The 25,254-nt window shown below is 54.7% G+C and overlaps 8 protein-coding genes across 9 annotated transcripts; 3 read left to right on the forward strand and 5 right to left on the reverse strand.

Annotated features, from left to right (window-relative positions):
• Window positions 1–282: 282 nt before the first annotated feature.
• On the reverse strand, window positions 283–1,518 carry IUM83_17938 (FYVE-FINGER-CONTAINING RAB5 EFFECTOR PROTEIN RABENOSYN-5-RELATED; the record flags this gene model as incomplete). Its single annotated transcript, XM_067942908.1, has 1 exon — window positions 283–1,518. One exon carries the CDS (start codon window positions 1,516–1,518, stop codon window positions 283–285), a length of 1,236 nt encoding a protein of 411 aa, XP_067795920.1.
• Window positions 1,519–2,524: 1,006 nt separating this feature from the next.
• IUM83_17939 (Armadillo-type fold) lies at window positions 2,525–3,520 on the forward strand (the record flags this gene model as incomplete). The annotated part of the gene is made up of 1 exon (XM_067942909.1): window positions 2,525–3,520. The coding sequence occupies one exon, from the start codon at window positions 2,525–2,527 to the stop codon at window positions 3,518–3,520; it is 996 nt and encodes a 331-aa protein (XP_067795921.1).
• A 92-nt stretch (window positions 3,521–3,612) lies between these two features.
• On the reverse strand, window positions 3,613–5,491 carry IUM83_17940 (Pyruvate kinase; the record flags this gene model as incomplete). Its single annotated transcript, XM_067942910.1, has 2 exons — window positions 3,613–5,240; window positions 5,431–5,491. The coding sequence occupies 2 exons, from the start codon at window positions 5,489–5,491 to the stop codon at window positions 3,613–3,615; spliced, it is 1,689 nt and encodes a 562-aa protein (XP_067795965.1).
• Window positions 5,492–6,563: 1,072 nt separating this feature from the next.
• On the forward strand, window positions 6,564–14,098 carry IUM83_17941 (the record flags this gene model as incomplete). 2 transcript variants are annotated; one of them, XM_067942911.1, is made up of 2 exons in its annotated part: window positions 6,564–7,384; window positions 13,531–14,098. In XM_067942911.1, 2 exons carry the CDS (start codon window positions 6,564–6,566, stop codon window positions 14,096–14,098), a joined length of 1,389 nt encoding a protein of 462 aa, XP_067795892.1. The 2 variants fall into 2 exon arrangements, with proteins under 2 accessions (XP_067795892.1, XP_067795891.1); XM_067942912.1 differs by lacking the exon at window positions 6,564–7,384 and adding an exon at window positions 12,812–12,956 and having other exon boundaries at window positions 13,668–14,098.
• A 2,253-nt stretch (window positions 14,099–16,351) lies between these two features.
• Window positions 16,352–17,913, forward strand: IUM83_17942 (Major Facilitator Superfamily (MFS); the record flags this gene model as incomplete). Its single annotated transcript, XM_067942913.1, has 2 exons — window positions 16,352–16,434; window positions 16,512–17,913. The coding sequence occupies 2 exons, from the start codon at window positions 16,352–16,354 to the stop codon at window positions 17,911–17,913; spliced, it is 1,485 nt and encodes a 494-aa protein (XP_067795889.1).
• Window positions 17,914–19,682: 1,769 nt separating this feature from the next.
• On the reverse strand, window positions 19,683–20,843 carry IUM83_17943 (uncharacterized protein; the record flags this gene model as incomplete). Its single annotated transcript, XM_067942914.1, has 1 exon — window positions 19,683–20,843. One exon carries the CDS (start codon window positions 20,841–20,843, stop codon window positions 19,683–19,685), a length of 1,161 nt encoding a protein of 386 aa, XP_067795956.1.
• A 937-nt stretch (window positions 20,844–21,780) lies between these two features.
• IUM83_17944 (uncharacterized protein) lies at window positions 21,781–22,977 on the reverse strand (the record flags this gene model as incomplete). The annotated part of the gene is made up of 1 exon (XM_067942915.1): window positions 21,781–22,977. One exon carries the CDS (start codon window positions 22,975–22,977, stop codon window positions 21,781–21,783), a length of 1,197 nt encoding a protein of 398 aa, XP_067795958.1.
• Window positions 22,978–23,613: 636 nt separating this feature from the next.
• Window positions 23,614–24,696, reverse strand: IUM83_17945 (uncharacterized protein; the record flags this gene model as incomplete). Its single annotated transcript, XM_067942916.1, has 1 exon — window positions 23,614–24,696. One exon carries the CDS (start codon window positions 24,694–24,696, stop codon window positions 23,614–23,616), a length of 1,083 nt encoding a protein of 360 aa, XP_067795974.1.
• Window positions 24,697–25,254: the final 558 nt, after the last annotated feature.

Below are 25,254 nucleotides of genomic sequence, written 5' to 3' on the forward strand. Positions count from 1 at the left end.
TGGCCATACGGCAAGAAATTTTAACTGGTACAGGGGTAATATTGCGGCGACAGAAGGAAATCGTTGATGGCGAGGGAGGGGCGGTGGAGAGCATCGATCATATGATGCTCTACAGCCAAGGAGGGAACACTACTTTTCTCTCTCTTGGGCTTTCTATTTGCAAATCAAGCTCGGAGATCCTGCGCTCCACTTCAACTTCATGTAAAAATGAGATTGGCACAGCAGATCGATACGACCAGGAACGACCGAGTTCAAATTTCTATGATTTCCTACGCTATTAGACTATGGGGAGTTCACTTCGCTTTTACTTTGTGCTGACGATGACTGTGAGTGCGTCGAGCTGGTAACATCAATATTCCAGAGCAAAATATCGTGCTCTGGTATCGCTTCCGAGTCCGCGTCTCGTACAGAGCGGGCTGCCACGAGCGATGCGTTGATCTCCGAGGCTGCGCGCACACAGCGCACGCAGAATGACATTTTCTCGGAAGTAACGCCTGGCGTGTAAGGTGAAACCTTGACCATCTTGTGGACGACGCGGCAACTCGAGCACACGCGTGCGCAGCAAACGCAGCAGATCTTGTGGATGTCTCCGGGTACTGCAGGCCTCACCATGCGTTTACACAGCGAGCACTCCTTGCAACTTTCGTGAGACTTTGCTGGAGGGGTGGAATGCTTGAGCAGATACGCCAGCTTGTACATCTTGGCACACTCGAGGTTCTTGGGGATGGACATGACGATTTCAGTGACTGTCGAGACCACGAGCAACTCCGGTGCTTCTCCCATTGCACACACGAAGCCTCGTAGAAATACGTCCACCACACGTTCGGAGCGCTGTCGGTACAGATAGCAGTATGATAGTCTGGCTCGGACGATGTTGAACTCGGTCAATTCGTGGACATCCGGAAGGTCGACGGAGTGCTTCAGGTGGTAGCCCAGAGGCTGTTTGATTCCGTCCAGCCCAGTGATGGTGGTAAAGCCCGTGGTCTCGACGTACACGATATCCCTCACGCGCATGACAGTCCCAACTAGGAACGGGTGAGCCTTCACTGCCCATTTCACAGCTACCTCATGGAACGGTTGCGACGGTGAGGGCTTCACGAGCTGTCCGAGTACGGCCCAATCCACGTAGCCGTCCTCGACCATTGCAGACTTGAGCTGCATGCTCTGGCTCGTAGGTGTCCGCAATCCGAGCATGCAGTCCTCAACAGTGCCGTCCAGACTACCGACTGCCAGCATGAGGGGGACCACTTCATCGTCACGCTCAGGGTTCTGTAACCTCCACGCGCTCCTCCGCTCCTCTGCCGCCGCTCCGTGCTGCTTGTACAGTGCGAAGCTATCTTGCTGCTTGAGCTTCTTCCACTCGCTCGGGTCGACCTGTCCATGGCGTGTGGTCAAGAAGTTGTGGTAGTAGTCGCGCGTTTCGCGCACCACGTTGGTCGCGTAGTTCTCGAGCGCTTCTGCTTCTTGGGGCGGCAGGTTCACCGCAGGGAAGATGTTGCGTGGCAGTGGGAACTTCATAGCCTTCCTGTCTCGCTGGGATCCTCCCTCCTCTCGTGAACTCGAGACTGACGTTGGCCTGTTTGCTGATCGCGAAGCGAAATCGTTAATGACCACCAAAGTGCTGCAGGTATGTGAACGAGTAGGCACAGTGCGTCCCTGATGAAACCTGCGTGCTCTTTGCGCCGCGGGGCCTCGTCTCCTTCAGTCAAATACAAATGCGAGTCGGGCCGGCGTTGCCAATTGCTGGACTTTGCCCGTCGACGTCGATGGTTCGTGGTGTTCAACTACTGTACATGTAGCTGCGTTTCACTTGCGGGTCTGGCGCAAGGGTAGTTGTAGGTTGTGGGCGTTGATTGAAGACGCAATGCATCACGCGAACTGAATTCTCAGGATGGCGTGGTTCAAATCCCCGCGCTATCTAGTCGTGCCTGACCTCGACGCTGCTGTTGGCGGTACTGTAGCTCCGTTATCAACGGAGCTCGACAGCGCTGGATGTGCACTGAAGTTCCTGCACCAAGTTGCACGAACGGCACAGCACGGCACGGCAGGACGACGTTGCGAGGGACCACCAGTCCGCGTCGTGGGACAACTCCGCTACCATATCGACGAGACGCAGAGATCGACGAGACCGGATGTCGTACATGTACGTGACTGGTGTGTTGATACAGCCCAAGACTGCGCGATCTACGTACGCTAAATAATATCGTGACGAGCACTGGCGAGGTGGAGATCAAGCACACACACACACACATTGCTGGTGACTTCACAGAGTCGAAGCTTACCAACATTACTCGCCGATAAGATTTGCTATGTTTACCTCGAAGCGACCACTTCAACCTGAACATTGAGGACTTTCACAATGGAGTGGCGCCCTTCCTTCCCTCTCTCGATATAGCGCTCGAAATCTTCTGGCTCCGACTCCGGCGTGGTGGAGGTATGTGGGCAGTGCTAAAGTTTCCGGGGAAGAACTGAGTCCAAGCCATCCGACGGGGTATTCCTCCACGCAACACCAAGCTCAAAGACCATGACTCAGATGAAGACGAACGATGAGCTTCTCCAGCAATACGGCGCGGATGTTTGTCTCGAGATAGAAGAACAGCGCCAAGCTTCACTACCGGCTGATGGAGAGGGCGATGTTGGCCAAGTCGCGGACGACAAGAGTGCAGTCGTGCTGACGACAGAAGAGCTCACACGTGTTCCAGAAGTATCGCGCGCTTCGGTGGATGACGTCGTGCACGTCCTTACCAAGGAAACGGACTGGCTGCAGCTGTACGAGGCTGTTGTGATGCTGCGCAGGATCATAGTTCACCACAGCGAGGTGGTTGCCAGCAAGCAGGTCGAGGAGTTCCTGCGGCCACTTGCAATTGAATGCGACAGTCTCCGCTCGACGCCATCAAAAAACGGTCTGCTGGCGTGTGCGGAGTGCTTCCGGTTCCTACCTCGGTCCATTCTAGAGCGTCCGCTGCTCGGCAGCGCTCACCCGGAGGTGGTGGATGTTCTTCTTCGCCGCTCAGTGTGCGAGAAGAAGTTCCTCCGAGATGCTGCTGCAGCTGCAGCTGAAGAGCTCGCAACGCACCTCGCTGGTCTGCCGCTTCTGGCTGCTGCTGCGCGGTACGGCGCGAACAAGAACGGCAAGTTGTGCGGATCGGCGGCAAAGATCATAGCGTCGAGTCTGCTGCACATGCAGCAAGACCAGCAAAGCTTGGCTCACAAAGGCAGCGAGTCTTTACGAACGGTGTATCGAGCGTTAGCAGCATTTCGAGAGAGCAAGGACGCCACCGCACGCGCTGAAGCGACAGCGAGTTTTCAACGACTGGGTGAGCTCCAGGGTGTGCAGGAACTCGAGATAGGCTTAAAGGATGCTTTGCCTGGAGCCGGCCAGGCTGGAATCGTAGCGCGCATCCTCAAAGACGCGTTTCCCAAGACGAGCATGGCCAAAGCTCGTCCGCGGATGGGGTCGTTGCGAGATCGCATGAGGCAGGACACCAACGCACGGACGGGCACGGTAGTGAGACGCTAGCTAGCAACGTAATACAAAACATTCTAACGCTGTGTATTGTCGGCTCATAAGCAAGCCTGCACGAGGCCGTGGGTCTCAGTCTGGAGCTGCGCTTACTGCACGTCGGCGACGCCCATGACGATTTCCCGGCCGAGGTCGTCCGAGAGCTTGTCGCCGCTGATGACAACGACGCGGTCGCCCGAGGCCAGCCAGCCCATCTTCTTGGCGTGCGCGATGGCCTCGGCGGTGGTGGGGCGGCGGTCGAGGTAGTCGGGCACGACGGGGTAGAGGCCGCGGTGGATCTGGAGCTGGCGGCCCACCTTGAGGTTGGTCGTGAAGCACATGACGGGCACCGTCGGCTTGTACTTGGCCACCTTGCGGGCCGTGTAGCCCGTGGCGGTCAGCACGATCATGAGCTGCGCGTTCATCTCGTTGGCCGTCTTGACAGCAGAGGACACGGCCGACTCGACGTCCGACGTGGGCGGGTCGAACTGGAATTTGGCGCGGTACGTGGGCTGCAGCAGCAGCTCGTCGGCCTCCTTGATCACCGTGTTCATGGTGGCCACCGACTCGACCGGGTACTTGCCCTGCGCAGACTCGCCGCTGAGCATCACGCAGTCGGCGCCGTCCAGCACGGCGTTGCCAACGTCCGAAACCTCGGCGCGCGTCGGGCGCGGGTTGTTCTGCATCGACTCGAGCATCTGCGTAGCCACGATCACGGGCTTGCCAACGGCGTTGCAGCGGTCCACCATCATCTTCTGGTAGGTCAGCACCTTCTGGGCGGGCACTTCAACACCGAGGTCGCCGCGCGCGCACATGATACCGTCCGAGGCCTCGAGGATCTCCTCGAAGTTCTGCACGCCCTCGAGGTTCTCCACCTTGGAGATGATCTTGGGCGCGATGTACTTGGGCTGGTCGGCCCAGTGCTTCTTGATGCACTCGTCCACGAACGCGCGGATCTCGTTCACGTCGCTGGCCTTGCGGATGAAGGACGCGGCGATGAAGTCGATGTCGTGCGCCACGCCCCAGTCCAGGTCGCGCTTGTCCTTCTCCGACAGCGCCGGCAGCTCCACGATGAGGCCCGGCAGGTTCACGCCCTTGCGGTTGCCGATCTCCTCCGTGTTGTTGATCTCGCACGTGATCTCGCCCTTGCCCACGCTCGTGCACGTGAGGCGGATGAGGCCGTCCGAGAGCAGCACCGTGTCGCCCACCTTGACGGTCTCGGCCAGCTGCTGGTACGTCACGTAGAACTTGTCGGCCGTGCCCTTGAGCTCGAAGGCCGCGTCCGTGGTGAGCACCACGGACTTGCCCTTCTCCAGGCGGATCTTCTTGCCGTCCAGCATCTTGCCCGTGCGGATCTCCGGGCCCTTGGTGTCGTGCAGCACGGCGCGCAGGTTGAACTTGGCCTGGCCCTCGGCGTGCACGCCGCGGCAGGCGCGCAGGTTGTTGACGCGCAGCAGGGCCTCGTCGTACTCGGCGTGCGAGAAGTTGATGCGCATGATGCGCAGGCCCTCGTTCGTGAGCTTCTGCAGCATGTCGAGCTGCTCGGACACGGGGCCGATGGTGCCCACGATCTTGGTCATGGAGAACTTGGAGCTGCGCGGGTTCTTCCACAGCTCCGAGGCCGACGCGATGCCGCGCGCGTTGCGCAGCGTCGTCTTGACGGAGCGGAGGGCCAGGCGGCGCAGCATGACTGGAGGTTGGGAGGAAGGAAGTGGAGGGTGCGGGCGACGAGGAAGGTCTGCGAATGACGCGAATGACACGAATGACACACAGCTCAGCACGGTCTCAGATGTACATGTATGTTGGCTCAGAGGCAAATCCCATCCGCCCCCAAGCAGAACTCGCAGCCAAACGGGTGCGTGTCTATCGAGTGCGGTCGGGTGCGATTTGCCCTGGCAGGAAATACAGCGAGATATTCAGCGATCTACCTGTCGACGAGGAGCGTCCTTGGCTTGTGGTGGTGCGAGCCGTTGGAAACGTGCGGTGCAGCTTGTCTTTGGTGCTTGGGCTCGACCCTGGAGAAGTTGATGATTGGGGTAGCTGCTAGTTGGGTATAGCTGCTTTTGCCTCGTCTATGGCGGAGATGGAGGAATGAAAGCATACAGAATGAATCTGTGTGTAGCGATAACCTGTTTCATTTTGAGAAGATTCGGCGAGAATAAGTAGGAAGGGAAACGTTTAGGTCATGACCGGTCGGCGAGGTACAATATAGTGAATTCAAGTTTATGTGGGGTCGACCCCTCTTCCGTGAGTGTTTCGGAGGGAAGGCTGCCCAATCACTGGTCGCCCCCATCCAGCAAGATCCGGCGGTTGAACTTTCGGGTGCGGATACCTACACGAGTTGCTTCGAGTAACTATCGTCGGTACAAATGCTGTTTGAAAGAGGCAAAATCGTGAATTGTACGAGGTGTGCGAATCACAAGAGATGGGAAGTTGAAGTGCTCCAGTTGCGTCCGCTGCCGTTGCGCTTCGCTGCGGCGATGCCAACCCCGATTAGCACGCCAGGCACAAGCTGATTGTCTGCGCGTTGCGTCTACATCGAGGCAGGGCTTCACTTCCTGCTGAAGGAGAATACGTCCAAGTCGCAGACGACAAGTGCGATTGTTCTGATGGGAGCAGATTTCCCACCTGTCTGAAACCTCAAGTGCCGCGGTGAACGACATGTTTCACTCCGAGGCCCGTCCTAGACAGGAGTCTAGAGTACCGGTCCGTCAACAGCTGCAGCATGTACGTTCTGCGATTGGTGAAGCTGTTGAATCGCCGTAGTACGGGCAGCATGTGCTCTTTGTTGATCACTGCGCCTCGATTGCCATCCCATGATGAAATTGGTAGTCACCGTCACGTCGTCATGCTCTGCGACTCCTTCAACTCGCCATATCCTGAGAAGTCAACGCTTGCGAGATGCGATGTACATGTATCACCGTAGTCTGCACAGCTCATGGTCCAATAAACCACAACTACCGGTAGGTCGCCTTTGCATTTACCATTTCGACTCGCAACCTGCCAAACCCCAGTCTCGGTTAAACCACCTAAGTAAAGAGCCTAGCGAGACAGGAAGGCCATGAAATTCCCATTGCCACGCAACATCTTCCCTGCGGTGAACCTGCCGCCCCAAGAAGCACAAGCGCTCGAGAACTACGTGACCAACGTGGTGCGCGAAACGCGCGACTACTACCACAACTTCTTGACCACACGCCATGGACAGGTCGACCCGAGCGAGTGGAAGAAGCTCAAGCAGCAAGATGGCTTCGCACTGTACAAGCAGTACGGGGCGGCGACAGAGGAGCGGAGGAGCGCGTGGAGGCTACAGAACCCTGAGCGTGACGATGAAGTGGTCCCCCTCATGCTGGCAGTCGGTAGTCTGGACGGCACTGTTGAGGACTGCATGCTCGGATTGCGGACACCTACGAGCCAGAGCATGCAGCTCAAGTCTGCAATGGTCGAGGACAGCTACGTGGATTGGGCCGTACTCGGACAGCTCGTGAAGCCCTCACCGTCGCAACCGTTCCATGAGGTAGCTGTGAAATGGGCAGTGAAGGCTCACCCGTTCCTGGTCGGGACTGTCATGCGCGTGAGGGATATCGTGTACGTCGAGACCACGGGCTTTACCACCATCACTGGGCTGGACGGAATCAAACAGCCTCTGGGCTACCACCTGAAGCACTCCGTCGACCTTCCGGGTGTCCACGAATTGACCGAGTTCAACATCGTCCGAGCCAGACTATCGTACTGCTATCTGTACCGACAGCGCTCCGAACGTGTGGTGGACGTATTTCTACGAGGCTTCGTGTGTGCAATGGGAGAAGCACCGGAGTTGCTCGTGGTCTCGACAGTCACTGAAATCGTCATGTCCATCCCCAAGAACCTCGAGTGTGCCAAAATGTACAAGCTGGCGCATCTGCTCAAGCATAATAATAATAATAATAATAACAAGTTATCAATTCGAGAACTTTAGTTTCTGATACATAAAATCCAGATAATCCTAAATACCGAAAATAAATTACGGATAAAATACCGGCAGATAGTCCAGCGGCTTTTGGAACGAATGCAAGAATCAATAATTTATCGAATCGGATCGTCCGAATTTAACTCCTAAAATGATTGGCTTGGCTACTAGAGTTGAAAACTAATTTTCTTTTGGAATTCAGATATCCATCGAACCTGATACCGTGTCCGAAATTAGCGCTGAAGAAACATTTACTTCTCGAGGCTTTCATAGAGGCGGACACAAGAAGGCGGCCATAGATTCTCCTGTATGCAGGAGAAACTATTTCGCCGATATACAAGTTTGTGGGTAGTGAATTTAGATCTGGGTAGTAAATTTTGGCCGGTGCGTGTGAACTTCAACTGCGGTCGGCACGCGGACGCGAACAGGTGCGCACGTTTGCCGCCGGCGAGCCGGGATGGACCTCGCGGCGGCAGAGAGACAGCAGCGGCAAGCGGAGGTGACAGAGAGCAGGCGACGAGGAAAACAGCAGAGCACTGCAAGGTCGTGATGTATTTCCGAGCTATAGGGTACCCCTATAACTCCAAGGAGTTTAGTTTTGGAGCAAATGCCAAAATAGCTCCAAAACCCGAGATAGCTCCGGAAACTAAAGTTCTAAATAAGTGAAATTTGAAAGCAAAGGAGACGTGAGAACCGATGGCGTCGGCGCGAGTATTGTCGGCACCCGGGATATGAGAAGTGGAAAAGCGAAGACGGTAAGTGAATACCTCGAGCAGAACAGGCGGGTGATCACTTGAGCCCGCAAGTTGCATGACGAAAGGTTGGTGTGCCATGTCACGGCGGAGGTACACCTTTTCCAGCCCAAGTTCGTCAAGAGCAATTACTTTCGGCAAGAGCAAAATCATCTTCGTAAAGAACAAATCAGGCTTCGGCAAAGACCTCTGAAAAACTTATAATCGAATCTGTCTGAAAGATATAGGTCATTTGCGCATCGATCTTCAAGGTCGAAGCTCGCCAAATGCGAGTTAGCGCGCGAAGCTGCTGCATTGAATGGCTTTCGTTCATTTGGCTTCGCGCCAAACAGCCCAGCCAAGAACCTGCGAGCTCTGGGATCGCTCCGCGGCTGGGCCCAGCGACCTCACTTTTCAATCTTCCGCCTAGCGACCAGCCCAAGACCAAGACCACGATGCCGGTGAGGAACGCGCGGTACGCCTTCGAGGCCGAGCGCCGAGTGGTGGAGACTGCGCGATACGGTGGCGTGTGGGAGGCGGTAGTCGAGAGACTCGGCGTGAAAATCAACACGGCGCGGGACTGGGTGCGCCGACATGTTGCACGTGGTGAGCCATTGACTCAACAATTAAGAGGAGGCAAGAGGGATACGAAAATGACGGGCGAGATGGTCAACTTTCTGCTGAGTAAGCTGCGCGATGACCCGGACCTAACGCTGCGCCAGCTGGTGGACATGCTCGAGCTCGAAACCGGGGTTTCCGTGGTGCCGCAGACTGTCAAGAATCATGTGGACGCTTTCGGCTTCACGTTGAAGCAATTGCACAAGGATCCTCTGTACATGAACACGATGGCCAACAAAGCAGAAACGCCGGGAGTATCTCGTCAAGCTTCAGCAGTACCAGGCGGAGGGGAAGACTATCATCTTCATGAATGAAACAAATGTCAATCTATGGGCAACTCGTACTCGCGGCCGCAGCTTACGGGACGTCGTGCTTTCAAGAAAGTGTTTGCTGGTGGCGGCCAGAACATGCACGTTATTGCGTGCATCAGCGAGCACGGCTTGGTCTACTACGAAACTCGATTCGGCTCCAACCGTTTCAGTAACACCAACGACTTCATTCGCAACGTGCTTCGCCATGTTCGTGACGCAAGCGAGATACGTCTCGACAACGTGGTGCTTGTGCTAGACAATGCTCCGTGTCATTGCCGAGCGGAAGTCGTCTTCGAAGAGACGGAGTTTCTCGACGCTACGCTGCTTCGCCTTGGCCCATATTCACCTATGCTCAATCCAATTGAAAACGTGTTCTCCACGTTCAAGTCGGCTGTGAAAGCGTTCATGCGAGAGCGACGCCTGGAGATTTTGAGGGTCCCCGAGGGTGTTACGATGAAAGACCACCGAAGACTACTCCGAGCCCTATGGCGCAGCAAGTCGATACCATCAGCCGTTTGCTGAAAAGACTCAGCAACCGAAGGAGCCAAGCTATACAAGGACTCAATGCGCTTGTGGCCGTTCTTAGACCCTTCAAGATTGGGGCAATCTCATAGCCAGCGCCGCGCTCCAACGACAAGGGGGCGTCGTGATCGAGGTAGAAGCCGATTGCCAGGATCTGCGCATGTTAAATCGACTGGATGAGATTTTAGCAGTCTGGTCCGACGATGCAGTGGCACGGGTCTCGCCGGTAACCACCCGATCCAGGGCTAGGTCGCGATCGAGGCCCACCGCGATGCAGGCAGAAGTCGTCCGAGAGTTGCGAGTCGATCGGATCCGCAAGGCGCAGGATGAAGAGGTGTGGATCGCCGGTATGAAGAAATACCTGAGAGGTACAGTGGCAGATCTGACGCAAGATGAGGCTCAATCCTACGGCAATATAGCGGCCGACTACGAGTTGGACAGTAACGATCTGCTCTTCTACTGCGCCCCTTCAAGGCGCTCGGAGGCGGATCGGGATGGGCAGATGAGGTTAGTGGTGCCGAAACGTTGTATCAAGATGTACTACATCATTATCACGCAACCTTGGAAGGAGGACATCAAGGAATCGGACGCACTTATCAACGGATCCGCGATCATTTCCACTGGAGAGGCCTGTTCAGGAGTGTACAAAAGTACGTGGGTGAATGTGTGGACTGCGAGACTGGTAAAGGAAGGCCTGCGATCAGAGGCGAATCGCCCGGGAATATCCAAGCGACCTACCCATTCCAGATTATAGCTATGGATCAAATACCCTCGCTACCCAAATCGTATAAAGGCAACACCGAGTTGCTGATTTGGGTCGATCTGTTCACGGGATATGTGATCGCGAAGGCCAGCTCTTCCCGGACGGCCCAGACGATCGCTGAATCCTATGAAGAATGCTTTTTCCGGAGATTCGGTGCTAGCGAGGTGATTAGGCACGATCGTGAAGCAGGCTTCATGGCAGATTTCTTCCGTGCGTTTAACAAGATCCTGGGACAACGTCAGCGAGCGACGATGGCTTATCGGCCTCAGGCTAATGGAACCGCCGAGCGAATGGTACAGACCGCCACCAGATCTTTGAAGATGTTTGTGGCAGCTCGCTATCAACGAGATTGGGACGAATACGCGGAACGATTGGCGTTTGCGATCAACACGGCACAAGTTCGGGTTCGCGGGGACACCCCATTTTATTTGGTACACGGATGGGATCCGCGATCGACCCTCGAAGCGACCATAACGATGGGAAGTACCCGGACCCGCGATCGAGAACCGCGGAGATGGCGATATCAAACTCAGAAGCACTACCACGAGGCCAGGAGCCAGGTGAACGCCCGATTGAGGGAGGTGATAGCGTATCGAGCCGATCGACAGAACGACGAAGTACGACCACACGCAATCGATACCGGATCTCAGGTGTGGCTCTACTTGGACCGAGTGAAGGAAGGTTACGCTCGAAAGTTGGCTCACTTGTGGCACGGTCCCTTCCGGGTGGCGGAAAAGGTCAACGAGTATACGATGAAACTCCGAATCAACGAGACAGATTACCACTTGTTCCCGATCGTGCATGTGTCGAAACTGAAACCGGTCCGGAGCCTCCCCGATCGACCTCAGATCGAGCTTACCGTGAGCGAAACCGATCAATTTGACTTCGGTGATGCCCTACTGCCGGAGGATAGTTCGGCTCCAGATAGAAACGAGCATGAGTATGAGGTGGAGAAGATCGTGGATATGAGGATTGGTCGAAGAACGCGTTACGGCCGGACTTATCGGGAATTTTTGGTGCATTGGAAGGGTTATGGCGATCTAGACTGGGTAGATGATGCCGATCTGAACTGTGGAGCTCTGTTGCATGAGTTCCTCCGCGATCGAGCGAATCGGAATCGTTTCGAGGCGATGCAATCTCACGAGGAGGAGTGAGATTAAGCCACTCGGGTGGGTTGGCCACTCGGGTGAGCGAAGCAGGTGAGGGATCTGAGAGGGGGTGGCAGATCGGAGGACAGGGTCTTCTTGTATTACTTCATATATTGATAAGAGAGGAGTGAATGAGTGATGATGAAGTGAAGCTAACCCAAGAAAGCTCGTGAAGAGAAGGGAATAGAAGAACAAGGAAGACGTGAGTGGATTACGTAACGAAATTGAATGACTAGATGTGGTTAGCTCGCAGATCGATCTCTAATAGTCGGCCACCGAAGATGCAAAATCCTGAAGAGATCGGAGCTGTAGCAGGTGAGGCGTGATCAGGGTACACGGGCTTGGGGATTGAACTTCTGATCGAGCCGGGGAATCCGCTGAGCCGGGTGATCTGGAGGAGAGTCCCGGTACTGGTTGCTCCGGGGATCCCGAGTGTCGGCCTCGATCAAAGCTTCTCATTTTTCCGCCGGCTCGCTTTGGTGTTGACCGGATCGGCCTGCGTTTGCCGCACGTGAAGCTGCACCGGGATACCAGGTCACTGAATCGTGGGGAGTTGGGAGATGGAGGAAGAACGGATCGAGCAGCTGATCCATGTCGGCCCACTGCTCCCGCATCATGGGCAGGATGTCAGCCAGCAGACGACGCCATCTCTCGCCCACATTGATCCGTCGATCGTGGTGATACCGATCGATCACGGCATCCCGTTGTCGCTGGCGCCCAGTGATCGGGAGGTAGTGGGTAGTTTCCCAGAAAGCCGGGAGATTCTGCCACTCGAAAGTCAAGTAAGCCGTCGCGATCCGTCCCAATCCCGTGTTGGCGCGCTGGTGGAGATCCAAGTTGAAGGTCAGCGGCGCTTCTTGGTTGGCCATACGCCGCCACGGACGATCGGCTAGTAGAGCCGTGATGTTCGCGCCCGTAATCAGGTCGGCACGATAGCCAACCGCAGGGGACGGTGGGGTTACACCCCGAGCCCGTCGCGGAAACGGCCAGTCGAGGGGCAATGCCAGCGCCCGGGTGAACGAAGTCGGGATCAATCCGGTAAGCTGGAGAGAGCTCACGACGGTAGACGGCCATGGTTGCGCGTTGGCAGGGTTGATCACTCGAGGCGCGTTGAACCCGGGGATGGGTATGCCGATCGCGAATAGCGGAGGCGTCAGCGGCGGTCCCTCGGGAGAACGAGGAGGAGATCTAGAAGGAGACCTCGGAGGTGATCGAGGAGGCGAGCCGCCGTCAGGTGAGGGCGATCCGCGGGGACGTTGGACAGGAGCCGATGGCGATCGCGATCTTCCAGGAGAATGAGGCGCCGGTTGCCGATCGGAGGACGCTGGATGACCGGGCGCAGCGTGGGCCGGCGAAGCCGATCGACGGCGACGAGCGTCAGATCGAGAGCGGGCCAGAGCGACCAACACCTCCTGGTCCGTCTCGTCGGTAGAGAGTGACCCGGACTCGCGACCAGACTCCCCCGGCTCGACATCCCCGTTGGCCCCGCCGTCCTCTGCGCGATCACCGTCGTTGCCGATCTCGTCGCCATCGTCGTCGATCTCGATGACTTCTTGGCGATCGGTGGCGGATCGCCCCGCGGGGGAACCGCCAGGGGATGGCTGGCTATCTGAGGGCCCCCCAGCAGACCCGGTAGTGGGCGACCGACTTGGCGATGGAGGCAGGCTCGAAGGAAGAGTATCCGCAACCCGCTTGGCGGGTAGTTGGCTGGGAGCAGGCGATACAGATCGCTTCTGTCCACGCTTCTTGGGCCGAGGAGATTTCTCTCGACGGAACTCGGTCCGACGGCGATCCACCCAGCCTAGCACCCGAATCAACATCTCCGACACGTCTTCCAGCGCTTCCTCCGAGTGTTCTTGAGCGCGGCGGAGGACGCCGTAGGCTTGCTGAACGTCCGCAAAGTGCGCATCTGCCAATCGGACCTCTCGGAGAGCGTCGTCGAGCTGCGATCCTGGAAGAAACGGAGGATATGAGTTATTATCAAGCTAGATCGGACCCAGATCGGAGCAGGAAACTTACGGAGATCGGCGATCTCGGAGTCGCGCGCCTGCTGAGCCCGTTCGGCACTACGGCGAACGGCTGTAGTGACGGATCCTGTGGAACAACGCATATCGTGGGGTTATTAGCCGATCGACCTGGAAGTGATCGAGTACTTACGCAGACGGGTCTCTTCGGTAAGTGCCGCGTCGAGGTCGTCCTGCGACTGACCCAGCTGGCCTCGGGTACGTTGGGTCTCGGCTTCGAGAGAGACAACGAGGGCCTGGGCGGCATCACGAGCCGATCGGATCAGGCTGAGGGCTCTGCGAGCCTGGCGCTAGCCGGCTTCCAGACGATCGACATCTCGCTGAAGGGAACCCCTAGTCGGAGCCCCAGAACGAGGGGCGATCTGCGCGGGAGAGGTCGATCGGGCAGCGGATTCGGCCGCCGTCAGAGTCGCTTGGACCCGATCCAGGGTACTCGCGGTGACGTCCAAATCGTGGCGGGTGAGATACAGATCATGCTCTTGTGTCGTGATCTGCGATCGCAGGTCGGCTGCCTCCGAAGTTGCAAGATCTAGGTCGTGTTCCAGGATCCGGTTGGAAGACAACGCCCCATCCAGTTGATGCCGAGCGCGCGCAAGGTGCCGGTCAAGATCGTGGATCTCCGTCGTTTGCTGGTCTATCTGGGACCGCAGTTACGAGGTAGAAGAGGAACCGGTGATGCTGCTGCCTTGTTGGAGATCGTCGTTCTCGGCATGCAGGCGGCGCATGTCTTCGTCTTGTGCCCAGTGGTAGCGCTCCAGGCGTCGGAGATCCGCGGTCAGCTGGTTCACGGTGGCGTTCAACCTGGACCGATTGTCGATCAGCGTGGCTCGCGAGGCGTACGCAGCCTGCAGCTCTTGCTCTAGGAGAACGATCCGGCGTGGTCCGTTGCGGTTACTTCGAGCGGAGTGACGAGAGGCGACGGAGTGCGCCGATCGAGGCGAAGCTGGAGGCGATCGAGGCGATTGAGGCGAAGCTGGAGGTGATCCTCCGTCCCCGGGTGGGGTGGAGGGTTGGGCAGGCAATCCGTCGGGTCGATGAGAGCTCATCGACGGCCCGTCTGAGTTTGAGGTAGAAGATCCAAGAGTGAGGAAGAAAAGCGGGGGCGTCCACCGTGAGCCGCCGTGCGACACGACTTGCGGACGGGGGCGGCTGTGGTAAAGCGTCAATCAAGAAAGATTCCCCGAAGGGGCGACGCACATCAATCGCCGGCCCGGACCATGACGGATCCAGATCAAGAAAAGATGATGAAGGAAGAGGATGAGTAAGGACACGCGATCCGGCTCAGTGACGCCCGGGTGTCAGGAGGATGAAGGGATCTGATCGGGTGTGGTCACTATCGATCAGCACAAGTAAGAAGTCACCGGATCTGGAACCGGACCCAGTCGGCGGATGCAGAGCCGGAGGGATGCATGCGTGAGCGCGGGAAGCGGCAGGATCGACCTTGATTCTAGAAGACGTGCGGGGGCTCAATAGAAAGAGGAGACACTATCCTTTCCAGTGGTGTGCTTAAATCGCGATTCGTACTTAGGTTCATTAGTATTCTTTGGTTTGACGTGGTCTCAAATATACTGGGATATGTAAATTTTCTGTCTATCAACTGTGCAGCTTCGGTTGCTCTAGCACGATCCGCATCTTTTTGTTTCATATGGTACACTGGGTGATATCACTCCGTTTCAGAATACTTGTCCTCTTAAGTGCTTCGGGATTCGTCAATATTTGCCTAAAACGACTACGATTGGTCTTAATAGAACGCAGGCACTCTGACGGTTTGAATGGTGGGTAGACCTTCACAGAGCTCTCAAAATTGACAGCGTGATGGCCTCAATGGAGCTTTTGCACCCGAATCGTCCACAGATGTCGCCCAGCCTTCCCCTCGTACCTCAAATCTCAGCTATGGATGTCAAACGAATCAGGTGAGAGCTTACAGTGATGTACTGGGCGTTGCCAGATGAGATGCTTAACAGTATTTTCCTGAGTTTGCAGTGCGCAATGGGGTCGTGCATTCGCGAAGGAGGGGAGAACACATACAAGGTCGCTCACATGGCAAAAGCGAGGCTTCGCCGGGAGGGAAGACTTCCTTTATGCATCCCCTGCTCTGACCATACAGTCTCGGTTATACGAACAGTAGCTAGCGTAAACACAACTGGCCAAAGTTAAACCAAGAATATTTGGCGACAAGTTGAGGGGTGACAAGTATTCTGAAACGGAGTGGTAATAGTGATCGCGATGTTCGTTTGTAACGTAGTGGAAGCTTGGTTTTGAAAAAGGGCAAAATAAAAAGTGATATTAGAACCTAAAGTCCGCACTCTCTTGTACTTTAGACCAGCTACTCACTTCCTGGCCACTCGTTGTTGAATGCAATTGTTAGTTGACGGGTCGCCCCGTAAACTTTACCTTGCAGTCGTCCCGTAAGTCGCCCCATAAGTCACCCCGTAATACGTATCGTAAATTACCATGCAGTTATAAATTACGTGCTCCGGAATAAATTACGAAACCAGTCATGCAATATGCATGACTATAGCGGCGTTATAATATAACGCCGCTATGCGTTGGAGCTATTCCAACAGTGGAATGTGGTGGACGAGCCCGCATATAAAGTTATGGTGATCTCGTTAAGAACGAAAAACTTTGTGTAAGTTATACTACGTCGTACGGATTCTGAGCGAGCACGATGAGTACATACGCACGCAGCTCTTTGGCTCTTGATCCCTTGGATGGGTTCCACTCCACTCTGCAAGTTGCCCTGAAAGCCCCGCACCCGTTCCTCACCGCTGCCTGCATCCACCATGGCGCTCCTGTCCAGAGAGGGCGTCACGCACAATGTATGGGCCGCCTACACGTTCACGCTCTTCATCTGGTCCGCCCGAAGGTACTAGTCCTCTCCATATATGTATCAATGCTCCGTCCACTGCTAGTGCAGCTAACTCCCGCCTCCATTGCCGCCAGCATTCTGTTCCAGCAGGTCGTGGCCGGCTACGTGTTCGTGCTCACGGCGTCCAACAAGCCCGTGGGCATCGTCAAGGGCATTCAGGGCATTTCGCAGCTCGTATTCTCGCTGCCTGGCGGCTACTTCGCCGACCGCACGCGGCGCGACACGATCCTCAAGCTTTCGGGCGCCATCGGCGTCGTGGGGGCCGTCATCACCTTCTTGTCGGTCGAGATGACGTCCGTCACGGGCCTGTACGTGGCCTTCGGGCTCTGGGGACTCTTCGAGGCCTTCCAGAGCCCCGCCATGGAGGCGTTGTTCGCCGACTCCATCCCGCCCGGCAAGCGCAGCTTCCCCTTCATGATCAAGTACAACATCAGCAACCTGGCGCAGATGCTCGGGCCCGTGCTCAGCATCTTACTCTTACTCTTCTACGGAGACGAGTGGCAACTGCCCGAGCTCAAGCCCGTGCTTGAGTTCGGTTGCGTGCTGGCGGTCGTGGGCTCGCTCATGCTCTTCCAGTTTGATGACGACCGCGCCAGGGACTACATGCTGGACAAGACGCAGGAGGAAATGGAGGAGCTGCTCGAGAAGATGGCCACGCCGTCCCCGCTGCGGACGCCCGCGCTCGTGGGCAATGGCAGCGAGATCGACATGGTCTATGACTACTCGGACGAGGACGACATCACCGTGGACGACAAGTCCCCGCCCACAGCCACGGAGAACACGGCGCTGCTGCTGCTCAAGGGCAAGACCGCCAAGGAGATGGATCTCGAGCGCCAACAGCGCCTACAGGAGGAGGACGATGAGGAGGAAGGGTACATGGCCCACCTCGACACCAAGTTCCTGTGCTTCCGCACAAAGCACGTGCCGTACATTCTATTCGTCTCGGACTTTGTTCTCAGCAACGGCGCCGGCATGACGATCAACTTTTTCCCGTTGTTCTTCAAGGAGGAGTACGGCCTCACGCCGATTCACGTCTGCGCACTGTTCATGAGCCAGCCGCTCGTCGTCATGATCCTCTCGTTTATCGCGCAGCGGTTGTCCAAGCCGTGCGGCCGCATGCCGGTTATCGCCTTCACGCGCGCGTTCGCAGTGGGGTGTCTGTTTTTCATGGCCTACGCCCAGCCGTTGGTACTGCAAATCGGCTTGTTCTTGATGCGGGGTGGCATGATGCGCTGCTCGCAGCCCCTGCGTCGTTCGATCCTGATGGACTACGTACCCAAGAACACTCGTGCGCGCTGGAATGCGCTGGAAGGCTTGTCCGTGTTCTCTTGGTCGGGAAGTGCTGTGCTCGGAGGCTTCTTGATCGACGCGTACGGCTACCGCATGTGCTTCATTATTACGTCGCTCGTCTACTGCGTGGGCTTAGGCATGGAGATGTTCCTGTTGCCCCTGACCAAGCACGCCGTTGAAAGATAGAGATAGTCGCCTTTGCTCGACCTTGTTCACGACAATCAGAGTTTGCTAGTATCGCCAACGCTTCAACGACAAGAACCACAAGAGTGTTTGGATGACACAAAATGTCAAATGGACGACGCCCTACGCTACCTACGTAGTGCACAAAATCAAGTAGAGACTCCCCATCCTTTCTAGGGGTGATTTTTCACATTTCAGTGCCAACTCATCGCTTCTCCTTTTTCTCGTGGTGTCTTCAGTCCTCGTAGAAGTTGAAAATTGGCCGAGCTGCGGTCGTATGAAAAATGTGATGCCCTCAAAAACTAATTTCATCATTTGTTTTTGGTTTGCTCCAGTCCAGTTTTCTATTCTGAATCGAATGGTTCACTCCGGTATTACTCTGATTCATCCTCAAATTTGAGTGTTTGTATCACGATCTCAAAATACCGAGGGTATAGTGAAAAGCACTCAGAATGTCTAATCGGATAGTAAATCGGCTGATTTAGTACCTTATTTAGAGACGAGAACCCTTATTTATTTCGACCCATCCCTTATTTAGAATTGGGAACCGTAATTATAATCGGTTTTAAGCAGCATCGCGTCAAAGCTATTTTAGAGTCGGAATCGATTTGGTTTCTAAATATGCTGAAATGTCAGCTCCAACCTCGGCATTCCGAGGAAGTCCGCACAAATAAATCCACCGAGCAAGCGGCTTAGCCAAGATATCAGTCAAATAGGAGGAATCAACAGGACGAGCAGAACCAGCATCCGTGTCGAGGACGCGGACATCGTGTCTCCGCTGTCTCTCTCCCTCACCACTCTGTTCTGACAAGATGGCTTTAGAGCCCAGTTCCCAACTCCTATTTAAGCCAATTTACTCAGATTAGTACCCAAATTAACTTCCTATTCAGTACAAATTACCACGTATCGTTTTTGCTCACACCCCTGATTTACAGAGCTATTACGGAGTGACAAAATCACCGGTTTTCACAATATATTTTTGTCCGAAATGTCTATTTTTAGAAATTGCACGGAAGGATCATTCTAATTTACTCACGCCTTGAACAACCAAACCAACCAAAGTGCAAACTATTGGTTCGAAGTTATATTTCATGACTGTTGAACCAATTCTAGCCGTTACTTTGGTTTGAACGTTACCAGACCAACGCTCTTGAGTCATTCCTGAGGTTTGGAGTTTCGTGGTTTGGAGTTGAGCTTCAGCTGCAACCGATGGTTTGCTTTTTCCGCTGCCTGGTTGGTCAATATGGCTCTCTGTACTCCGGGCGGGCTCTCTTCAAAGGCCGCGCGCAAGCAAGCGGCGTACCCGAAGAATTAGAATCCGCGGCTGGTGTCGGTAGCAAGGTTGGCTTATTCGCTTGCACCTCCTGGATGGCAGGATTTTCATTCCCGAAGGCGGTGGGCATCTCACCCTGATGCAGCTTTCGTCTTTGACAGCGGCTCCAGTCTTCAACCGCGCTTGGTCTTTCGACTGTGCAGCGCGGCACTTCTCGATAAGAGCCGCATCGTGAACAGTTTCAAATCGAGGTTTTTAGCCAACCCTATTCTCGTGGTTTGCTTTGGGTTGAAGCATCTCACTCGGTTCAAACCACTTCGAACCAAACCATAAACCGTTTCGAACCTGGTTCATTGGTAATTTTGGTTTGGTTTGTTTACCCAACCAAACCACGTGGTTTTGTTTGTTCTAGGCGTGGGTATCCCCAAGCATTCCACGAGCAGAGGCCCAAGCGAGCTAAACAAAAAAATCGCCGTCGAGAGCTGGCAAGTTGGCAAGTTTAGCAGGCAATGGACCACGAAGCACGGCCGGACGTTGTGATTCTCGACCGCGATTGCCACACGGATCGAAAGTCTGCCGTGTAGAACCTCGCGAGTCCGTCCGCGTTGTCCATGAGCGACAACTCGGTCTCGTTCTGCGCCATGGCGTTTTCCAGACAGGGTGACGGGGAGCAAAAGACGAACTTCCGCCGAGTCACCTTCATGTCGGAGCTCACGAGCCGCACGTTCTTCTCGATCTTGCACGAGCTGCACACGCGCGCGGAGCAAACGCTGCACGAGCTGTGGCGATTCAGCAGCTTCCCCAGTCGCAGCACGCGCTTCGAGCAGATACTGCAGCTGCCGCCGAGATTCTGCGGCGCGAGATTCATGGAGGTGTAGCGCTTAGCAGACGCCAGTGTCAGTCTCATCGTATCCCCTCGGCCTTGCGTCGAAGGCAGCATCAACTTGATGAATCGCGGCACCACCGCGCGTCTGGCTCGGTCGCTCATGGAATCCATCATCCCCAGAGAGTAAACCGATACCGAATTGTCCTCTATTTGGCGGAAGAAGGAGCACACAGAGAGCTTACTGCGCACGAGTCCCGGTAGGTCGTGGGCTCCTGGAACATCGACCGAGTGCAGAAGTTGGTACCCGAGACGACCGCCACTTGGTAGATGCAAAACGCCCGTAGCTTCGACGTAGACGTAGTCGTGGTTCTTGACTAACCCCAAGGACTGGAATCGGACGTTCAAGTCCATCCACTTCACCTTAATGGACTTGAACGGGTCGCTCGTGGTTGGCTTTGTGATGGTCGCGAGGAGAGCAGCACGGCTCATGTCGCCTTCGCGGGGATTCGCGACCTTATCCATCACACGGTCGAGCTTGCTGGGAGTTGACCCGACACAGAGCAACGACTGCAGGGCGCAGTTGTCGTGTCCCGGGTCCACTTGGAACGGAAAGGAGACGAGTCTGCGTTGGCGCTGCAGGTACGCGCTCATTTCATTATTGGTCTTGACTAGCTTCCACAAGCTGGGATCCACTCGGCCATTTTCCACGTCAGAGAAGAGCTGGTACCGGTCCAAGTTGGCGTCGAGGATAGCCTTCGCGACCACTTGCAGCTGGGTTGAGTCGGATGGCGTAAGCGATATCTTTGTTTGATACGGGCTCGAGTCGTTTGTCATCTCGGACGTCGTGTGCAGGGGGCTAGAGAATCTTGAAATGGCCTCCTTCGGATGAAAAAGACCACTGGACTTTCAGTTTGAACATGAACCATGTGGAGTGGAGTCCTTCAGTAATGTGCTAAATAGTGGTGACAGGAACCAGCAGGTTATTGACCACTTGGAGCCACGTGCACTCAAATCAAGCTGCACAAGCGAACCAGGTGATAGGATACATCGAGTGACCGTCGTCTCCGTTCGCGCGCTGAAAGCTGATCTCTATTATCTTGAAAATCTCCTACTGTACGTATTAATACATGTATCCTGCTGTTTAGGAGCCCAAAGAGCGGGAAGACATCGTGTTGGAGTTGTGGGTTTCAGCAAAAACATGAAAAATTGTCGCTGAGGATTCGGCAGTCGGATTCTTCTTGGGGCAGCGCTCCACGTGTATACAGTGAGCATTATACTTCATGGATACTCAACGACTATTATCGTTCTCAGGAATCCGCCAGTGTAAGTTTTATTTGTGCATGTGCTTCACCCAGTACCTGTCCTTCAACTTTAGGGCGAAGTCTTGAATGGAGCAATCACTCTGCATACAGTCTTGTTTGAACAGCAAGGACGGCGAAATGTTACTAGTAGGAAGATTGTCTGAAATGTCACGCCAGTGACTAGGCTATGAAGGCACGTCGAGAGAATGCGGGAAGTAAAGCACTTATTACGAAACTTACGGAACTTACGAAACTTATCACGGGCTTCAGACATTTCTTCGCATGAAACGGGAAATCACCTTGTTCCTTCCACACTTTAATACAAATTGTGATCGTCGCCGCGGTGATGGCACAGTAGTTATATGAGCGATAGCCAAAGACGAGCTAACAGGTAGTGCAGAGGTTTCCAATGATAAGTAGTATGCAAAACATTTTTTACTTCTAAGTCATAACGTAAATACGGAGATAATCTACCTGGTACTAGCAAAATCAATGTGCGGCTCATCATTGCTCCATCGTGGCAGCCTCGTCGACCAAACCGAGTGGTAGGCCGACCGACCGATCTCTGGGCTGTCATTTGCGTCCTCTACAAATGAGAACTCGGACTCATTTGCCGTCATGACGTCGGTCAGACAAGAAAAGCAGAAGACGACTTTCTTCGTCGTCACCTTCATGTCCGGCGTCGGAATCTTCAACTTCTTCTCGATCTTGCACGACCCGCAGATGTATCCGCAGCAAGTCATGCAAGTATTGTGGCGACTCGACAGCTTGGCTAACCGCCAGGTGCGCTTGGTGCACGTGATGCAGTTGCTATTGCCTGAGCTTGACGGTCTGCGGTTGTCCAGCTCGGAGTAGCGCTTGCCAAGCGACTGCGTCAACTTCTTCACTTTGCTCTCTTGTGTGCCCTTGAATGTCGACAGCAGCATCTTGACAAAACGAGGAACCACGACCTGCCGAACACGGTCGCTCATCGGATCCATCATCCCCATCGAGTAGACGGACACCGAGGACTTGTCTACTTGACGAAAGAAGGTGCACACAGACAGCTTCGCGCGGACTTTGCCAGGTAGAGAATGAGCTTGTGGAATACCCACCGAGTGCATGACGTGGTAACCGACTTGCTCGCCGTTGGGCAAAGTTTTGGCGCCAGTCATCTCAACGTAGACATAGTCGCGGTTCTTGACAAGCCCCATAGATCGACGGCGAATGTCTAGCTCCATCCACTTGACGACGACCGACGTGAACGGCTCTAATACCGTGGGGTCTTTGACTAATGCGAGCATAGCAGAATCGCTGAAGTCGTTCCCAAACGACGACCTGCTAGTTGTGACGGCAGTCGTCGAATCCACGATGCCTTGCATCAGGTCGTTGAGTGAGCCGGAAGTCCATCCGACGCACAGCAACGATTGCAACTCGGCGTTGTCGTCCGTGTGTCCGCTGTAAGGAGGTTGGGGTCTTCTCTGTTGCTCGGACCGACTGCTGTAGACTTGAAACCCGTCCATGGTTTTGAGGGGCTTCCACATGTTCGGGTCCACGCCCGAGAAGTGCAAGTACCGGTCGAAGCTTGCATCGACAATGGTCTCCACGACGTATCGCAGCTCTTTCGAGTCGGCGAGCGACAGCGCTATCGACTCGAAGGGGGTCTCGACGAATTCGTCCTTAGCCATGATCTAGTTCAGATGTGGAGGTTCCGAGCACTTTGGGAAGTGACCTTGCTGGGACGCGCCCCCAGGACCGTACAGATCTCCATACTTGCCCATGCGGATAGCAGTAAGTGTTTGTGGTGTGGCGGTGAACCGCATCCCGTTGTCTCTCTAATCCACATGCTGCCGAGTTCGATCCGGATTAGAGCGAACACAAATGATAAACCATATTGGCGTCCATGTATCGCGTGCTCCGAGTACATCTGTGCCAATTCTGAATGATCTGTACCCTGCATTTTCCACAATTTGACAATTCTACGCTTCAACAACATCAACCGTAGCCTTAGCTATAATATTGAGGGCGTGGAACGAGCATTTCATCTCTAAAGAACCGGATAGATCACGCCTTGAGATACCCCGTTGCCAAGTCGGCGACATCAACAACGTCGAGTGCTTGACTTCCACATGGGTACTGTAGCTTTTTGCTGTTCAATGTGGCAACCTTCCGTGGTGTGTCTCCTACACTCTCCATCTACGGTACCTGTTCAGTTATGGTGTTCTAAATGATGAACAAGGCATAAAGTAGCCACTCTATCAACACAATATCAGTGTTTAACTCTACAGATTGGTACCATAGGTGGTTTTGTACGTGGGAAGTTCCTACGTGTCTGAGAAACTGGCTGAGGTCTCAGTTTTCCTCATATTCCAGCCAGGAGACTTCAGCGATCGAAACGATCGGCATACTCGACGAATAAGCCCGTTGGAGTTGCCTGGATTCTCCGCGAAGGAGAGCTTGGACGCTTCGGAAGTCATAGCACTGCTGAAGCAGGCGAAGCAAAACGTGAGGTCCTTCTTGCTCTCGTCAAGGCTTGAGATGAAAAATTTAGGCTTCTTGTCGATCTTGCACGTGCTGCAGACATACCCGAGGCAGAGCTCGCACGTGTTGTCGTTGTCGTGACGTGTGAGTTTTCCTACGCCCCATACGCGCTTGGAGCACGTTACGCAGGTGTAATACGGCGTGGCTACCGGCAGCTTCAGATTGTTCAGTCCGGAGTAACCTTTCCCGAAAGTCTGCGCCAACTTCTTCAGCTTGCTGTCTTGTGAGGTCTTGAACGATGACAGCAGCATCTGCGCAAAGTGAGGAACGAGCACCCGTCGAGCCTGGTCGTTCATCGAATTCATCATCCACATCGCGTAGATCGAAACAGAGTCTTCTTCTTTTTGTCGGAGGAAAAAACACACCGAGAGCTTGCCGCGAATTCTCCCCGCCAGTGCCCGGGCATCTGGAATGTCCACAGAGTGCATGAGGTGGAACCCAACCTGACCCATTCTTGGAATGTACTCGACGCCAGTGACTTCTACATACACGTAGTCACGGTTCTTGATATAGCCCATTGAGCGACGACGAACGTCTAGCTCGAGCCACTTAACTGACATGGACTTGAATGGGTCCTTCGGAGTCGGGGTCTCCACTGTTGCTAGCGTGACAGCCCCACTGAGATCATTCGGAAACAACGTCTTGGTTTGTGAACGCTTGAACGAGGGGTCAACAATACCAGCCATTACATCGTCGACTGTACCACAAATCGATCCGATGCACAACATTGATTGCAGATCAGAGCTCGAGTCGTCTGCCGAGGCATTCTGGGCCGAGGAGTGGCGTCGTTTCCATCGACGCTCGGCGTAAATTTTCATTTGGTCATTGCACTTGACCAGGTTCCACGTGCTCGGGTCAACATCCATGAAGCGCTGATACCTGTTGAAGTTTGCTGTGGTGATAGTCTTGGTGACGAGTTGCAGTAAATCTGCATCTGCAGGTGAGAGCGATATGGGTGGGAATGGACTCATACCTAGTGGCCTCGTTCCTGGCCCTGGACAAATTGCTAAATGGCGCTTTGCTTGGTTCGATCGCTTCACCTATTCGTACACCTGTAGTCAAACAAATCTCCATTTTTGCCCATACGGAGTGAAGGAAGATGCCTGTGACCATTCCACCACCCGGTTGATACTCGTTTTCGACGCAGATGCTACAATTCAGTCCGATGTAATGCAAGTGTAGTTCATAAATGCCCCTTGCGGGAAATTATTATTAATAATCCCTGCAAGCTTACATGTACTTACCGTAGTTTCATTCGTGCGTTTCCGATAGCAAGATGCGATAGGTGAGTGAGGAAACGCATCGACCGATCGCGTTCTGGCGGTAAAGTGGCTTTTGAGTCCCATGGCTTTCTCGACTATCCGGTGAGCTCAGTTACGTAGATATGTGCCAAGTGGATTTCGCCACAGTTGAACAGCAGCGTG

This window comes from Phytophthora cinnamomi, assembly GCF_018691715.1.
Source record: "Phytophthora cinnamomi strain GKB4 chromosome Unknown Contig18, whole genome shotgun sequence".
Classification (NCBI taxonomy): Eukaryota; Oomycota; class Peronosporomycetes; order Peronosporales; family Peronosporaceae; genus Phytophthora; species Phytophthora cinnamomi.